At 39.0% G+C, this 19,035-nt stretch overlaps 1 protein-coding gene across 5 annotated transcripts; it reads right to left on the reverse strand.

The window, feature by feature from the left end:
* Positions 1–1,171: 1,171 nt before the first annotated feature.
* Positions 1,172–16,041, reverse strand: nr1h4 (nuclear receptor subfamily 1, group H, member 4). Of its 5 annotated transcripts, none has more exons than XM_084734119.1 (10): positions 15,917–16,040; positions 15,650–15,807; positions 12,361–12,744; positions 7,297–7,437; positions 5,974–6,140; positions 5,760–5,858; positions 5,452–5,551; positions 5,151–5,297; positions 2,713–2,826; positions 1,172–1,937 (listed from the first exon to the last, which is right to left on the reverse strand). In XM_084734119.1, exons 2-10 carry the CDS (start codon positions 15,744–15,746, stop codon positions 1,699–1,701), a joined length of 1,488 nt encoding a protein of 495 aa, XP_084590245.1. In that variant the 5' UTR covers positions 15,747–15,807; positions 15,917–16,040; the 3' UTR covers positions 1,172–1,698. The 5 variants fall into 5 exon arrangements, with proteins under 5 accessions (XP_084590245.1, XP_084590246.1, XP_084590247.1 ...); XM_084734120.1 differs by having other exon boundaries at positions 5,974–6,116; positions 15,917–16,039; XM_084734123.1 differs by having other exon boundaries at positions 1,830–1,968; positions 15,917–16,041.
* Positions 16,042–19,035: the final 2,994 nt, after the last annotated feature.

Raw genomic sequence — 19,035 nt, forward strand, 5'->3', positions numbered from 1 at the left:
AACTCACTGTTGGATAAGTTCCTGTTGTCAGCACTAAAATCAAAGTGTGGAGTAACTGGTGACATCTTCATTACACAGTTGTCACAATGTGGTAAATGTCTGTTATTTACTACTGCTCTGCTACTCCAGATGGTGGTGTTGCCGCTGCAAATATCATGGCTTCTAGCACCACCACCACCACATTTGATAATGATAACTACAGCAGGAATAGTAATATGCCAACAAAGAGACTTTATATGAAGGGGTGTGCATAAGACTGATATGACACTGTCATAACCATGACATGACATCTGTCATGAACCTTATGAAGGAGGGCTTATGAATGTTGATGACTTGGTCAATTACGTAATTTTTGAGGCAATGTCGATGTCAACTTGACACAAACCAAGCCAACTTAACCTGTCAGTGTCTTTGTTATGGCAACTTAGTTAACCAAGGCAACATAATATCTCATAGGTGTGTCATAGCTGGCATAATCATCAAACTTAAAGAAACTATTCAGTGTGTTAGCATTACATTATACTGCAATGTGTGATTTGACATTGACTGTCGTGAGACATGAGTATGTCATGTCATGAATATGTCCCTTGAAAGCTACAGCGATACACTTTGGCCTTGTCATAAAGATGCAATTCAGTTTGATTACACTGTCAAATGCTTTTATAATGCTACTTAAGTGGTACCATTTGGACTTGACATGAAGGCTAATTTGATAATTAGTCCTGTTATGGCATGTTTATGACTGGTTATGTTGTCTTGGTTAATGCCAGGTTGTCACAACAGAGACATTTTAAACACTGTCAACTTTTCATTAAAAATTAAACAACTTACCGAATGACACTTAATGACAACAGTCATGAACATTCATAAAGATTCATGAGTCTCAGGGGTATATATGTTCTGATACCCCACTGAAATGAAATACAGGCAGAGGGTTAAATGTAAAAATAAGACAGAAAACTTTGTTGTTGTTGTTGCTGGTTATACGATGGAAGACCATTAATATTTGAATATGTAGTCGATATTTTTGAAGTAATTTTAACATGTTTTAGATCACTGAGATAAAGTTTCAGCGAGGAACAGAAATCATAATTTTTCAGATGTACCAGATGTTACATCTGTAGGTGACAAGTCGTTTCTTCTGTACTAACATGTATGAACAACATCAACCTTTTTGTTGTTAATCTAGTCATTTATTGAGGCAGAACATACAGCCTTTGTGTATTTACAGCAAGTACGTGTAGTAAGTGCTATGAATTTTACAAATAAAAAATAAATGAACCCATTATTAAACTGTAATCTAAACTTTACACTTCTTACATGGACCATCTTTGCTTCGAATAATTTCCAGTGTTTGTTCTTGTGTCATTAATCATGCTGGGACTTCAACACCGGGCGTACACAATAAAAAGTTATTTCAGAAGTCTCAACAATGAGACAAGTTCAAGAATCACACAGTAAACATATATGATGATGTTGTGAGTCATAAAAAACTCTAACCGCAAACAATAACCTGAACCACAGAGTCAATACAGGACTAATGCTGTCATGGTCAAGCCACACAGGAGGCAAACAGGATGTGCAGGGACTTAATTCCAGATCGTCACATCATCCAGTATAAATATGCACGGCCGTTGATTGACTTTGTTCATGTTATTGTCCTTATAGTTCCATTCTTCTCTCCTCACTTCTGGTGTGTCACTGCACATCCCAGATCTCACAGAGCAGTGGGGTAAACTTGTGGTCGTTCATTCTCCAGGATGTGAGCATCTCTGCGTGGTAGTGGCTGAGTGTCCTCAGCTCCGTCAGGCGGCCCAGGAGACGAGCAAAGTACTGCGGCTCCCGTGGGTGCTGCAGGACGCACAGCTTCCTCAGCACGTCCAGCATTGTCTCCTGGAGTCTCTCAACAGCCTGCTGATCCTTCACATAAGGACGATCTGGAGAGGTGGACAGTGAGGATGCATTAGCCTTTTAGAATGTAAGGAAAACAGAGGTGGAAACTTGGGTCATATGACTAGGACTCACATGACATGGACAAAATCGAAAAAGACTTGCAACTTGACTTAACTCCAGTGACTTGTGACTATACTTAGACTTGAGACTTTTGACTTTAAAATACTCTATACCTTCCCCCAAGCCCGAAGATATGAAAGTATACTTTAAAAGTATGAATCCACAAATCAATTTATTTCCCTTCATTTCCTGAATCAACTAATGCAAACACTCTTAATTCCCAGCAAGACTACATTTGCTTATTTGTGTGAACCAATCCAACAGCATCCAATCATGTTGCAGGAGAGATCCATGAAGAAAACAAAACAACAAAACAAAAAAGGAGATGCAGTATACAAAACACATGGGTCAAACACTGCAGACAGTGATGCAGCAACTTCCAATGTTTAAAGTTGCACACAGAGCGCATTAAGGCTAATATTAACATAGTTAGCAAGCCAATGCTTAGCTAAGGTCTCCTGGATGAAAGTCCTGTGTTTGTTTGAGCCTGTAGATGTAAACTTCTTGCTTTTAATTTTAAGTTGAAGACCTGGTGTGTCTCATACGGCAGCAGATGGGTTTTCACTTGGGGACTTGTGTGCCAAGCATTGATACTTATTTATGATTTTACTAGTTCCACCTCTACAAAAAAAAGACAACTTTACATAGTGTCATTAGGAAATACCTGTGGATGAGTAAAAGCTGTTGAGGTGGGCTCACCTGGTGTAAGGATGGTGATGGTGGTGAGGAGGGCCTGTTCTTCCTGCACCATGTGGAGTTCACCGATGCTTTTGTAGAAGTTGAACATGGGTGTGATGAATTCCTCTGATATACCTGCAAAAAATATATATATATTCATTTTTTTTATAAATGTCTGTGGTGAGTGAATCGGAAAAAGCAAGTTCCCTTTATAAACTGTGTGAGACGGTAAAGTCAAGCACGAACCTGGATCAGTGATAACATGAGCAACATAATGAGCTGTCTTTTAAGCCCTGGTTTAATTACTCACAATAGTTTCACCACATATACAGTGCTGCGTTAACAGTGCCTTAGTCTAGATAAAAAATAAGTGGCTTCAATACACGCAAGAGAAAAACAAGCAGGAAAAACATATATTAATTTATGGGCAACTTTTGTTATTGTTGAACATCATTAAATAGAGCTCTGCACACTTAGATCTATGCAGTATCACACTTTTGCTCTGTGAGACCCTCATCAGGGCACACATTTTCAACAATGAATAGGCAGCTAAAGGGCTTGGATCAGTTTTATAAAGTAGATTATTCCACAAGGAGACTGCATCTGAAGTGCTTTGATTGTACTGTATATTAGCCCAGCTTTGATCATATATTTCCTGGTCATACATTTATACAAATTAAACTATAATAGATGCAGTGCACACCAACAACAAATATAAACGTCTCTGTTTTTCTTCTGTGGCTAATAATTGAATAAGGATGAAACTGCTCTCTATAAAATTTCAAACGTTTGCTTCCAGCTTGCTCTCACAGGCTGGCAACAGTTCTGACTCTGGACGCTCTTCAAACTAGCAGAGAGTGTCTGTCTGCTCGGACACATCATCAAGCATTCAGAAATGCCAGTGGGGCTCAGAGGGAGAGAAGTGGACAATAGCACTCTTGATGTTTTGATAAGGAACAATGGTCTCTTCAGACAGCTTTGCTCCCTTATTCTCCCAGACTGGCCTTTAGTGTGAATATCTCTTATCCCCACCATTCACACCAGAGCTGCGCTGAGGGACCCAGCGACTCACACACACACTCCTGCCATCACTGCCACTGTCTGTCTAACTGTCCAACCTGGCTGACATAATGACACCTTGCATACATATAAATGATTTTTAAAGCCACCGAGCAGTAAACTATTTGATATGTGTTAATAGAGAGGCAGCAAAAACAGCATAAGTGAGAAAAACCTTTCCATGACAGAAACAGCTTAAATGTTTTAATAAATCAAACCCAAAGCCTCTAAAGATGCTCTCCTTTACCTGTCAGTATGCCCACACACGTGCCTGAAAAGAGTGAAACTGTACCCAGTCAGGGTGTTTGTGCATGTGTAACCTACACCCAACCAGAGATCAACAGGTCAGCACACATTGATCAGGCAGATCAATTATTAAAGGAGGATCTGACCAGACCTGGCTGCTTGGCTGCAGGTGGAGCTACAAATGTCATGATGCTGCATGTGCAGCCTGGTGCAGCTGGTAGAACAGCAGACCAAGATGACTGAAGGTCATGAATTAGGAGTTGAAATATTCAGAATATTTCCACTATAAGATTTTGGGCGTTTAAGGTTTAGAAGTTTAGAAGGCCATAGTCCAAGATTAGTGAGGATACATCGTGAGTTTTAGTGAAACTATTCAAGCTTGAGTCCCAAAAGTGCAGAATGTTGTATCAGATAGTGCCTTACTGTGAAAATAAACTATTCATTTTAACTAAAATAGTGTCCAGGCTGCCTTAAATTTTTAAGTTGAATTTTAAAAGACAAGATGAGGTAATTTTGTAAAGATTCAAAACAAATAAACATTCCTAGTCAAATAAACTGTATATTCATTTAGCTGCATTTTATCTTCTATAAGCTGAAGATATTACATTGAACTGACAACAACTCTTCACAAATACATTTTTATTGCCTTTTACATTTTCTCAGCTTGAAGAGTCAGTTCTTCATTTCCCACAACAAACTTACACTGCAGTTACTTTGGCACAAAGACAATATTTGAAAGTGAATTTATTAAATCTTAAGACTGAATTCAATATTAACCTTTATCATGTTTTGCAGTGTTTTCATTTTTGTGAAAAAAAGACTTTATTCAAGACACAAACCAAGTTTTTATCACATGTTTTCTCTAATGTATAAAAAAGAAAGTGTCTCAGGAGAGTTTTACCTCTCACACAATGCATGCTGGGAAGTCTGCTGATATGAACTCTGTAAAGTGCATTTATTCAACACTTCACTTCAAGTCCAAATACTACAAGTTTGAAGAACTCATGTTCATAAGTTCTGAAAATAAATATTAGAAATGACAGATTTAATTAACTTGAACAAATAAAATGTGTGTATTTACTTTAAGTTAATGAAAAAAAAGATTACTTTTTTTTTTTTACAGTATTCTTATGGGTCACTTCATGTTGACTCACCACTATTGCGTATCCTCTCCTCTAAAACTTCTGTGTGTCCGTTGGGCATTTTTCTGCTGAAAACCTGAGCTGAGCGCAGGAACATGGCTTCCACAGCTGAACCCTTCAGCAGAGCAATCTGATCCTCACGATCCAGAGACAGAAAGCCTGTCAGAAGCATCACGCCACATATTATACCCAGCAAAAAGCACTGAGGCCATTTGGTTTTTGTATTTGCACTGATGTTATGGTACCAGTGTGGTATGTTTTATCTCTTTATTCTATCTGTATCATTTAAGATTTGTGAACTAGGAAACGATACCTGGAATATTTTTTGTAAACTCCACCAGAACTTGAACTTGACTTGTTGCCATTTCAGTCAGTAGGAGGAAGTTTTCCTCTGCGCTGTACTGGTCCTGCAGCTGAAAACAACAAGAGCAAACAACACTGAAAAAGATCAGATCAACTGAGAAAAGACATAAATTCCACCAGCAGTAGATTACACCAGTATTTTCATTACATTTAGTAGCTCTAATGTCATCATGAGCATCATTCTCTACTGGCTTACTCTACTGGATCTTTTAAGTTCAAAGAAAAGTAAAGTCTGAAGTGATTTTGGGGTTAACATACCAATTTTTTGGCCACATCTTGAGGAATTTGATGTCTTTTGTAAGCATCTGTGATGACTTTCATGAGTGCCTGCTGCTCTTTGGTGATTTCAACTTTTTCCTGAACACGAACAGAAATCAGAAACAACACATCATTAAGTTGTGAGATATTTTGTCACAGAAAAAAAAATGAAGGTGGAAAACTGTGACAGCTCAGAGTAACTGATTGTGATTACCTTTGACGGTTTGGTGGTTGAGGTGACCTGTTTGTTGTCAGTGTTGTCTGTTCCCTCTGTCTCGTCTCCGGTCGACTGTCCCGGGGAGGACTTGGTGTTCTTTCGCAGCCTTTTAGATTTACACTGGATCTCTGTCAGCAGGCCTGCCAGCGGTGATGAAGGCTTCACTATGTGAGTTAAATACCTCAAGGCTCTTTATTCAACAGCATTTATACGTTTTCATTTATCATGAGGACATATTAAAGCTAACATTAGTACTGACATGGCATAGAATCACTACTAAAATGAGAATATTACATATATGTAATTTTCCACCATTAATATTTTAACATCATACATTATATACACTATAAAATAATCCATAAAATTCAGTGCCATTAAAATTTATTGTTTTAATTTCTGTTTTATAATCTAATTATTTGCTCTCACTGCCTTTTATACTTTCCTGCTGCGCATTTTCCATTAAGGAAATATTTTCACTTTACCATTCTTTATTATAATAATTTGTTCAGACAATAATACATGAATGTAAAGTTTTGTTGATCCTTCACATTTCTGTTTGACTTTGGAAATTAAATTTCAAAAAATGGAGAACGAATTTCCCTCTTTTACACAAGACTTGAGAGGACAGTGAGGAGAATAAGACAGGAATCGACCTCTCCAGTGAATTAAAATTAGAATCCGTCTGTTCGCTTTGTGACCAAAAAAAAGTCTTTGGTTATAGTCCTTTGTTGAGCTCTTATTGTGCCTGCTGTTGGAGTCATGAATGCCTGCCACCCTGCAATATTCATCACAACTTCCTTGCACTATTTATGAGCAACAGGAGTCCAGTCTGTCCTCCTGCTCTTTTCAGCTGACAGCTCCTAATAGAGCCAATAACTTATAATCCTCCACAGACTCCAAAATTACATGTTCACATTTACAAGTTCTGTCTTCACATTGAGGTGCACTCAGCTTGTGAAAATATGGAAAACGACATTTCCAAATAGCCAAAGTTGTTGAGATAAAGGTGTTAAAATTCCTTTTTAATGACAGCAGCCACTTTGAAAGTGTTACGCTCTAAATGGAGCTTAAGGTGTCTGTTTAACTGCTTCTATTCCTGTAAGTGTAACAAAAGCTGGGCCATTCTGTTGTGTGATATGTGACATTTAATCCCCCAGTAAAATTTAACAGGCCATGTCTGAATGGAAAATGAGGGCCTCACCAACAGCCTCTCTTAACTCTACTAAATAGACAGTACAGCGTGTGCATGTGGACAGTGCTACAATTCTTTCATTCCTCATCGTATTGATTACTGATTGTTTCAGCATCAGTGGTACTCACATTCAGCCAGCATGCCCATCTCCTTGCACTTTCTTAGCCGACACTCCTGGCATTTCCTGCGCATGTACATGTCCATTTCACAGTTTCCACCACTCTTGCATTTGTACACAGCGTTCTTTGTAATGCTCCGTCTGAAGAAACCTGAACATGGTTGATAAAACAAGATAGTATCATGACAAAGGTAATGGTACAAAGCCAAGGTATGTAATTATCAGACTTGGGTAGTAACAGATTACATGTAGCGGGATTAAGTAATTAGGATACAAAAAAGGTAAATGTATTCCATCACAATTACAAAAAGATAAGACAAGTAAAAATGAAGATTAAAAGCAGGATTACAGTTTTAAAATACATTTTAAAATAAAGAACAAAAGACTACCATGGACCCAAGTCTCACAACTCTCTGATCTCAATGAAACCAGCTAATCTTACAGTTGCCACTTTATCTCTTGAAAAAATAATGTAATTAGGGAGAAATTTCTCCATTACTTTGTCCCAACAACTAATTTAAAGAAACATTTGCAGGTAAGAACAACCGCTAATGTTACCTACACAGACCATCCACTAACAAACTAACAAGAACAAGAACCAAGAACCAAAGAATGAACACAACACATTAAATTAGGCTAAAAATTTCACCATATTTTGTGTTGAGGTAATCCAAAAGTAACGGAAAGTAAGTTACATTACTGTAATATTGTGATACTTGAATTAGGTTACTGATGTCATTTTTAAGCAGGTAATTAGTACTTTTATAAGGTACATTTTGAATTTTACTACACGTTTTAATCCAAATGATGACCTTTATCCAAAACTATTAAAGTATTTTTGGTGCCTAATCAAACTGCACCTGGTTCACATAACAATGGGTGCTGACATTGCACCAATGACCGACCTCCATTCGTGCTCTGAGCACAACAGATCAGAGACCAACCTCAAAGCTGCGTTAACAGATTTGTTTTGCGGTTGTTGTGTTTTTTTTTCCCATTTGGGTGCAGCAGAAACAAACTGTAAATACAACAACGACATATTAGTGTGGCAATTGTAAAGTTTATTCTTTTACTGCTCAGACATCTTTTGTGAGAGGAGCAAAGTCCTGAAACTCGCTACCTGATCACTTGAAATATGCAAAAATCACCACTTTTAAGAGAGCAACCAAATCTTGGTTAATTAAGCAACAAATATGTTTAATTTTTAAATGTAATACAACTGTGTAACACACCCTGCTTTACCGTGTCTTTCTGTACCTTCTTGACCCCGTTTATTGTCTTTTAACCTCACTATTCCAGTCTCTTATTTTCATAACAGCCCCTCTAGGTTGTAAAATTAGCTTATGCTATGAACAATATGAGACTTGCACTGGATATCTGTTTTCAGTTTATCTATGTATATTGTATCTGTCTTTATCAAATAAACCATAAACATTTGATTGATTGATTGATTGATTTTATTTATTTAAGTGTCTTGCAAGTGGTGCCCAGTCCATATGGGCTTACAAGACACTAAAAACAAATAACACACTATGTTGATATGGAGAGAGTGTCTGTATGCATTTGTCCATCTGCAAATCCAGCAGGCACAGAGCAACATTATCTTTCATTTGAGTCACGTTTCTGGCTCAGTATTCACTCCTCTTTTAGCTCTGTTTTGGTCTCCTCTGACTCATGAAAGAAATAAGCAGTTCTATAACTCTTTTTTGCTCCTCTAATGTACAGTGGGTTTTCAGAACTTCCTGCTGGAGCTGAAAACAATGCTGATGACAGCAGTGAGCGTGAACTAAAACACTGAAGTTGCAGGCTGGAAAAAACAAAACAAAGAGATGCAAAAATGTTCCACAGAGCTGGATGGAAGAGCAGAATCAGGTGATAATTCTATATGAGCGATCCCTTCCACATGTACACATAGTCATCTGAGCCATGGTATTCAGTATTCACCGTAGCTGCTTTAAACATATAATATATAAATTCTGCAGCTAGGGGTCTCTCTCACATTAAACCAGCTACAAAAGATGTAGTTTGATGATATTATGTCTTCACTGTTGGACAACTACTGATTGCTGATGCAAATCCATCTGACTTAACTTAAGCAGAAATCATGTTGATGCGGAGAGGTACTTATAAAGTTTTATTAATGCAACATTTGGTCACATGCACCAACTTCCTCCTTAACTCTCTGATGTATCTGACACAGTCTGCGTTTTACTGGAAGTTACAGCAACAGCTATCAGGAAACACACCATTATCTAAATTATTACGCAATCACAATTACTGAATTATGTATTTCTCTACATTTGAACACTGTGGGAAACATTTGGGATGATCTAATACACAATTCAACATTATATATAACATTTATGTGTTTAGTTACTTTTACATAAGTCCAGAGTTATTAGTGTTTTGTATTTTTATTTAGTTTTGGGTTTAGGATTTGCTTGTGTCAGTTTAGTGTTTATTGTTTAAATATGTTTAGTTTTAGTTTAGCTTGTATTAGTTTCAGAGTTTTTTTTATTATAGTATAGGGAATATTTGTATTGTACTTTAGTCGTAGTTTTGTAAATAAGCAATATCATCAGTAGTTAGTAGTTACTGTTAGTTTTCTAAAGTCAAGTTTTTTATTTTTTTCACACCTAGTTTTAGTTAAAAACAATAACCTTGCTACCATCACTGCTCACTATGCAGATTTCAGCTTATTTAACCAGAAAGGATAAATGGCAAGGTGATAAATGAACTTTGTAGGTTGTACACTGTTCTAATAATGTCACAGAGAGAATCCAGCTGGAAAAGATCCAGACAGGTAGAGCAACAGAGCAACAAACACACACACACACACACACACACACACACACACACACACACACACACACACACACACACACACACACACACACAGAATAACTTTGGAACAGTTATTAGACATTCTGACACAGAACGTGAAGCAGAATGGCAGCGTGCATTAGCGTAACTGAGCTCAGGTTGCTCCTGCATTGTGCTGCAGAAAGCTGAGAGGGAACCCAATCTGGCAGCAGTAGCAGGTAGACCTGAGCCTATTCTCAGTCAAATGGCAGGACAGGCCAGCTGCTGCACTCCTGGCATTGTCTGACCTCAGTGTGGAATTACACTCAAACCCATTCACCCTGCTATTTGGCAGGAATCACAGCAAATTCACACTGTCATAAAAACATGAAGGCCACAACTCCACTGTCAGCAAGACGATCATTTGTACACGGAGAGGGGTTGTAAAGTGTTTCTTCATGTTTCCTCATATATCCATTGTTCTCTTTACACCAGCCTCAATCAATATATCATCAGCTTGGTATATTGTATGATTGCATGGATTTACTGCTTGTCTTCAGTATGCAATTAAATATGGAATCAACCACATTATGCCACAGTGTACAGCAGCAGTAGTAATAGTTGTTGAGAATGATTAGACAACATCTAATTTGTTTTTACCAGCAGCACACAGACAGTACATCAGATGTAGCAGCAAAGCATATTCCTGACAAAATAATATCCCCTGTGAGAAATTGTCACTTACCTCATCTCAGGCCTAATAAACATTTCATTATGAACACTGTTCTCATATTAATTACAAATGACAGATGTTCATGTATTAAATACTCTTCGCCAACTGCTGTTCGGACTGTAGATATGAACATCTCTGTCCTTAAGTCAACAGCTAATGACGACATAAGTTTTGCTATGTGGGTCAAATGTCATTCTGCACTACTGCAGACTTTGTCTGGACTTTTACTTTAAACAATACAACAGATAAATACAGTGTATGTCTCAAAGGTGTTTAATGAAAACACTTTGCAAATGACTTCGCATTTTGCCAGAAAAGCTGCTGATAAAAATGTCTTCTAACTGAAAGCAGCATCTTTGCAGGACATTTTTTTAGTTAATATCTTGAAACAGTAAAATTCCCCCAGCACCAACAGGCAGAAAACTCATGCAAAACTGCTAGAACAGAAGGGATTAAAAATGACATATAACTGAATTTAAACCAGGTGTTTAGACGTAAGTGGCCTCGGTGGGGATACTTGGTGCTCAGACCCACCCAATCAGATGGCGTACTTTTTTGTTGAACCATCCAGTAAATAACAGTCAATTAACAACTGGCAATTGTTTCAGCTGTCTGACTAGCTAATTTCTTTTAATGTGGTTTATGAAAATTGTGGCGAAGCAAAGCTGTTTGTCACAAAACCTTCAGCCATCATTCTTAACCTGGACACCAACTCCTGTGCCATTTTTTTTTCTCCTCAACAAGTGACACTTGTTTTAAGGAGGACACAAGTTTAAAAGAGCAGCTGGTGCTGCTTGCCTCAGTCAAACACCTCTGGTGACAATTAACACAACCAGCACACACTTAACCATCACTGTGGAAGATGCAGAACATGCAGTGTTTGTACAGCAGTTGAAGCATTTCCATCACTTGTTGAGCTGCATGAAGCATGCACCGCTTTGTATTTCCCAAAACGAATCACCTCCTGCAGGCCCTCATCACCCTGTCCATATCAAGTTGTAGCCTCCTGCTGAAAGACTCTTTTCAACTGTCAGTCCAATAAAAAGTGGCATCAGGGCATCAGTGATGACACACAGACTGAACTCTTTGTCCCTGCTCTCCTTTGAAAGAGAACTGACTGAATCATTAAACTAATGAATTACTTTTAGTGTTCAACACCAAGCTCTGTCATCTCCTGCCGTAATCATCAAAACTAAACTCATGTACTACTTCGGACGATAATAGCTATTTAAATGTTATTGTTCAATAACATTTGTACACTTGTACTATTGGATTTCATGCTGACGTTGCTGTGTCTGTTGTTGGTGTGGGGCCACCGTGCCAGGCTATGTTCAAGTTTAATTTTTAAAGTTGGTGCTGGTTGCTTCTGCTAGTTCTGTGTGAGTGTGTGTTCTACATGAGTTTCAGAACCTATTGAGTATGATTAGTCTTGTATGGGTTAGGCCCACCTTTTTTATTTTTTCTGTGCCCACCACAGTGTGATTTCTGCCTCTGCTGCTGATTTAAATCCACTGTATTTGTGTTGCTGTCTTCTCTCACCTTTACACCCCTCACAGGTGAGAGCATTATAGTGGTATCCAGAGGCCTTGTCTCCACACACAACACACAGTTCCTCCCCTTTGACCCTTCCAGCCTGCGACATGTGCCGGGTCCTCTTGCAAACTGCAGGCACCACAGTGGACACCTCCTCCACCTCCATCTCAGCGTCATAGCTGACCTCCAGGGGTCCTTTCCTCAGTTCATATATCCCCATGTGTGAGTACCATTCGTCTCCATTGTACGGAGGGTAGTAGTTCTGAGTGGAGTAGTATGGTGTGGAAGACATGGAGGGCTCCATGGACACGTACTGCATGCTGGGATAGTTGCTGAAGGGTAAGATGTCGGTATCCTGCAGCAGAGGACTGCCTTGATCTGCCAGAATATCTAAGATAGAAGTAGAAGACAGATTATAAAACTGCTTAAAAACTCCATGTACAGAAGTTTGACAAAAAAAAATACTCAAGGTCCACCTGCTTTTTCTGACATTTTAAAGGTCCAGTGTATAAGATTTACAGAGATTTATTGGCAGAATATGGTGGAAAAGTTTTCATTAACATATAATCACCTGAAAATAAGACTCATTGTGTTTTCATTTCCCTAGAATGAGCTGTTTATGCCTACAGAGGGCGCAGGTCCTCTCCCAATGAGCGATCTGCAAGTTCATCATTAGATGTCACAAAATCCACCACACACTTTCAACAGCATCTTGTGGCCTTCTTCAGCAAATGGAGATATCTTAGTTGTCATTACATGGCATAAATATGGAACCAAATAACGACAGATGTCTCCATGTCAGCTGAGCAAACTGAATGGACCTTGAGTTGAAGATTAAACTGCAATTTTGGAGGTCAAGAATGCTTTGATGAGCTGCGAAGTTGATATAACTAAGCTTTGACATATTATGACTAACTTTGTCTGGCTGCCATTTTGTTTCTTGTCAGGTAGCATACTCTACATTGTGTTTGTCATAGCCTTTTTGCATAAAACAGCTGCATGCTGCATCTGGAAATAATGCAAATAAGAGCGAAGAGAGTGAACCATAAGAATAAAGTTATGAGTCAGAAAACCAAAAAAATTAGCTGAAAGATGGTAAAATGCTCCAGAGGGGTGCACAGTCGTGAGATAATTATCTGTGGGAACATTGTTTAGTGCAGTTTCTAATATTGACTAGTTCCTTGAGTGAAAGTCAGAGCCAGTCAAATACCAGGAAATCCATTTTGAATAATGTCAAGCCAAGTCATTTTTAGTTTTATGCTGAGTCATCACATCTGTCTCAGGTGGCTTGAAGTGCAACATGATGCCCTCTATAATTAAAACCTAATTTCTGATTAGGAGTGATTACTAAACAGTTTTATTTCAGGTGCTTCCCAGCAGAAGCTTGTTGGAACAGAAACTGGCTCAGCAGTAGTCGGTAACCCACACAACACATACTATAAATCCATAAATGATTAACAACGCGCTTGCACAGAGCACACTGTGTCTTTTAGAATGACATGTACCTCCACACCAAACAAGTTGTTGCTTTTGAAACAGTTACCATATTTACTGTGTTGTTTCATCATGACTTTCAGACCAAGTGTGGTATATTAATGACATGACATTTCCTTTAAAGACAGCAGAGTGGTGACAATAAGTATCGCTTCAAAGACCGTGTGTAGTCTACAAGAATACTCTCTGAACTGTGCTGAAATACACACATTCAAATCTGTTATTAAAGCAAACTGACACACTCAACACAAATGCAACATCTGTAAAGTGTATGTAACACTGACCACTGACCTGAAGACTTGTTCTGGACCATGGCCATGTCCGTGTGACCAAACACAAAAACTATTCAGAGACTGCACCCTCTGATCCTGGCCGTGTTGTGTGGATCAGTCCTTCCTTTTCCTCTAACTAACAAATTATATTCCATTTATGTCTTTTGATGAGAAACCTCACTTAAAAGACACGAGAACAGTAGATCAGGTACTGAACTACTTGGCACTTGCTTGAGAAATCTCAAGGGGAGCAAAGGTTGCCAAAGCTACTCATTAACCACAAAGTCACATTTCTTTACATCACTACAAGTAGCTGGCTTGTGTGTGAAATCGTTTTTAGATTTGGGCAACGGCACCAGCTGACTGCTACTGTGTTGTGTTGTTCAGGTGAATGAGGGGCCAGACATGGAGGTGAACTGGTTCAGGCAATTATCCGGTGCCAGTGTAGGAAGCTAAGCAACATACTGCTGTGAACAGGGTCAGCAGCAAAATGTATTTTGGCCACTTAAAAAAGGCCCATCTAAAGAAATCAATATCTGTTTAAGTGCACACTATATTTAGAAAATTCTCACCGCTCTACCTTCCTGTTAGACAGCCTTTTCCAACAAGAAAAGCCAAATATAGCCAATGTCTCCAAAGCCACAAGACTCATTTAGCAAATACAGTAATTTTACCTCACAGAAGGAAGCAGCTGATGGTCTACTGCTGTCTTGATTGGTTAGATTGTTTGTATTATTGTGCGACTCGGTAATTCTGAACTAAGCCTTTAAAACACCAAAGTCACACAATAACATCAAGACTCAGCGATAAGGACTGCCTAAGGATTTCCTGGGGATAAAAAAACAAAACAAACGCTATGTTGTGCTAATAAATCAAGCAACTTACTTTCCCAATCAGGCAAAAAAAAAGAACACAGTTTTCACAGTTTTCGTTTCAATTATCCTGCAAGCAGGAGTTTATTTGGTTGGTGTTTGAGGACTCAGGCGAAGCTCCAACTATGTATAATGCAGTTTGCTGTAGGCCAGAATTTCAATTTGTCCAATACAGTATTTTGGTTTATGACCACATGGGCCTACCTGCAAAACACAGCCATCAACTTCTGCTGTTTTTAGAGTGCAATATCATCTATTAGCCCGCTAACAGGCTAATCTAAGGATAGTGAGCATGATAAACATTATGGGTGCATCCCAGGTCTCTTAAATTGCATCCATGCATCCCTAACTTGCATCCTTTCTTCCCGTCTTAGTCCCTCCCACTGAGGATTCATGGAGACATGCAAGGAAACCGAGCGAGGAGAGAGGACATGAGGAAATATCTTTTAAGAGACATGAGACATCCTTTCCTCTGAGGCATCACATGAAGCAATGACCATTTCTCAAGAGAAATAGGAAGTACCCCTTATCTGATAAACATCACCATGTTAATGTGAGCGTGTTAGCATTTAGCTCAAACCACCACTGTGTGACTGCAGAAACTACTGCTGTCTTGCTTCGTCTTTCACTGACCTGGCTGATGCCACGCAGACTTACCAAAAAGGTGGGAGCTCTCTGAGATGGAGAATTCATCGCTGGGTGGGATTTCCAGTGGTCCCACCACATTGATGTCGGGGCCCACCCACTCATTCATTCAGGAGGGTCGTCAGGGACCAGCTCAGAAAACACAGGTAGTGGTAATCCTCTGTTCAGTTCTGTAACAAGCATAAAAATAGTGTGATTTGTGGACACCCTGCAGGATCCTCTGAAACCTGCACCACCATGTAATTAAACATCAGCCTCGGAGTCCCTGCATCAACACACCTGACAGGTCTTCTCTCCCACACAGGGATGAGAGGTTCACTCGCTACCTGCGGGGAGGTAGAGGATGAAGGTCAGGGCACAACAAGAGCAAGTCATGGATAGAGTCTTTCTTTCTTTCTTTCTTATTTCTCAGAATTTATTATAGAATACATCCTGACACATTACAAGTACACATTGTGTCATTAGGGCTCACTTGACATGGTGTATGCTAACAAAAGATCAGTGTTGTCTTTCTTAATGTAATCTTAGTAAACATAACATATTTCAGCCTTCAGTCTTAGTTAGAATATGCACATAATTTGATATGGTAAAACCTGAAATGTAGATGGGCCGGAAGGTGAATAACAGGCACATTTTTAAACTTGTCCATGGCTTTTCTGGCGTCAAGGCCACAACACGCTCACATGTGAAACATTACTTTTATAAATTTCAGCTGCCATTTTTTTAATTAACTCAGAAGTGTAATTTCCCCTGAGATCCCAAAGCAACCCACCAGGACTCCAGTCCACTCTCACAACCCACACAACAGCCAAACATACCTCCGGCACAGTGGCACACCACGGACTCATAAGAAGTCAGCAGTGAACATGAAATATGTTCAGACTCGATCTCAGAGCTCTTACCTTATCCCGGGCAGTTGATGTTGAATTCCTGCCGGCTAACTTTCCTGTTTTCTTTTTTTTTCCAGCCTTGTTTCTGATATCCACGCTGTGAGCTGTGGCTCAATCAATATTTGCTAATGAACATTAAGCTGCTTGTGTCTGGACTCCAGTGAGAACATGTGTGACCAGCTGAGGTCAGGGAGAAATGGATGGTGGTTATTAATTAAACTGTCCATTCCTGTCCATGTCATGTCCCCCCCCCCCTCCCCTCCCCTCCCTAAAAAAACCCTCTTTATCTCACCAAGACAAGAGGCTGCCTCATGAATCCTCCAGCAGACCAGAAATCCCACCCACACACACAAACATCACACATGGAACATACATCCAGGCTAGTGTTGCTATCAGGCCAATAGTTTATACATGTTATCTTTTAATAAAAAGTATTATGGTGTGTTTTTGTATCTTCTTTTCACTGGAACGGACTGCATTGACAGTGAGTTGCACCAACAAAGGTTCATTTAATCTCAGATTAGTTGTATATCAGAGCAGCTCTGTTGCACAAAACCATTTAATCAACATGGATGTACTTGCTTGCACAAAGTAAAAGTAATAAATAAATAAATAACATGCTTTTAGTCCATAGTAAGTGTGAAAGGGGGTGAAACCATTTCTCTCAGTTCTGCATTCCTTAACACGACATTATTTGCTAGCTAGTTAAAAGGTGAACAAAGCAATGCATGTTTGGTAACTAGATAAAATGTTAACAAAACATTACATTGTTTGCTAGCTAGCTAAAAAGTTGACAAAATGGTGCATTGTTCGGTAGCTAGTCAAAAGGTTAACAAAACTTTAGGACTGTTTGGTAACTTGCTGAAATGTTAACAAAACGTTATGCTGTTTGCTAGCTAGCTAAGAACTTAATTAGCCTTGTTAGCCTATATAGGATGGCTAAGCGGAGAAGTTCCAATTTCTCCTCTTTTGAAAAAAAAACAAAAAACTTGTTGCCTGAATTGATGGAGCATAATTGCCAAAGAGGAGAATATTTAAAAACAGACAACAGCGTGAGGAAAAAAAAGAAGAGACTGCCTGGCAGCAACTGACAGAAGTGGACTGAGTCTGTCCCTCAACTCTCCTGATTATTTTGGTCAATTCATCTCAAAAAGGCAGCCTTGTTGATGCAACCCTGGCTGAATATTTTACAATATTTTCAAAAACAAAGGAAAAAATGAGGCTATACAAAATGAAGAACCTCGTAGAAAAGCAGACAGTGGCTTTCAGTGTCATTTGTCCTTGAACTGGTCGTAAAACCATTTTATCGTCACCAGTCCACAGCAGATTTGTTTATACTGGCACTTTCATACCTCAGTGTACCTGCCCTGCTGTTTTTTGTGTACTCTAAGATGGATTGAAATCAAATTCCCCTTGTCTTTATAATCCATAATTTGTCCAAAAAAACACAATAGTTTAATCATTGATGGGCTGTTGCTCCATCCAAAGAGGCCCTTCTGAGTCAACAGACAGTCTCTCTGAAATAAACAGAACCTTTGCCATTGGCTGCCGACTGTTTGTGTACTATCTGGTCTGTGTTTGAGAGCAGGGACGGACACAACTCCTCTGAGCATATTTAGACGTTACAGTAGTCAAGGTTCACACGAGTACTGACGAGGTTCATTTAAACCTAATTTGAATATCTCTCTTTATGTGGCGTGATGAGGACGAGAGCCGGTGTTGCCTTTCACCTGGGTGTTTTCTTACTTGTTCCAGACAGACCGCGTTGTCAGTTACGCGCACATGAAATAACAGAAACACACCCTGGAAAGTGACATAACCACCCACATGTTCTCAAGGACTTCGAGGACGTCAAGCAATAAAGTCCATAACCTTGAAACTTGTCAGAGGGAACAATCCTTAGACTTTTCATAGATCAACAAATTCACACAAAGCAGCGATTGTAATGTGTTGTAATTGTGTTACATGTGTAGTTTTCACAATAAAACCACCTCCTCTAATCTAATAAAGTCATTTTTCCCAGCAGCAGTAGTCGAAGAGCGAGTCTGACACTGGTGAGGAATAGCCTGTCCAGTAATTATCCTCCATGGTGAAAATGAAGCAGGCGGGAAAAGACAGATAAGACAGAGGATGTTTACCACAGTGTGATGGGAAACAGAGCAGTCTTTAGAATATTTAAAAATATCTAATTTGAGCCCACTAACATAAACAGGCAGCATTAGGGACAGCCTGTCAAGTAGCTGCAGAAGATTGTATAAAGAGCACATTGTGTCTTTATGAATACTTTATGTTGATAATTTAAGAGGTGGAAACAAGACAAATTTTACATTTTAAACTATATTTTACTTCTAGTATGTCCATTCAGCTTTTACAATAGCTTATTTATTTTTAGTCATGCTAGCACCATGGCTCATTCAGACTGAAATATATCAACTATTAAATTGTTTACCATGAAATTTCCTTCAGACATTCATGTTCCCCAGGGGATTATTGATCCTTTGGACTTTG

The sequence above is a fragment of the Lutjanus erythropterus genome, chromosome 13 (genome assembly GCF_056507025.1).
Source record: "Lutjanus erythropterus isolate fLutEry1 chromosome 13, fLutEry1.hap2, whole genome shotgun sequence".
In the NCBI taxonomy this organism is placed as follows: Eukaryota; Metazoa; Chordata; class Actinopteri; order Lutjaniformes; family Lutjanidae; genus Lutjanus; species Lutjanus erythropterus.

Coding starts and splice junctions, on each gene's coding strand:
- nr1h4 (XM_084734119.1), bottom strand. CDS start 15,746: ATGAATGAGTGGGTGGGCCCCGACATCAATGTGGTGGGACCACTGGAA. Junction 5,298..5,451: donor GTTTACAAAAAATATTCCAG/GTATCGTTTCCT, acceptor TGCTTCTGACAG/GCTTTCTGTCTCTGGATCGT. Junction 2,827..5,150: donor GGAGAGGATACGCAATAGTG/GTGAGTCAACAT, acceptor TATTTTTTGCAG/GTATATCAGAGGAATTCATC.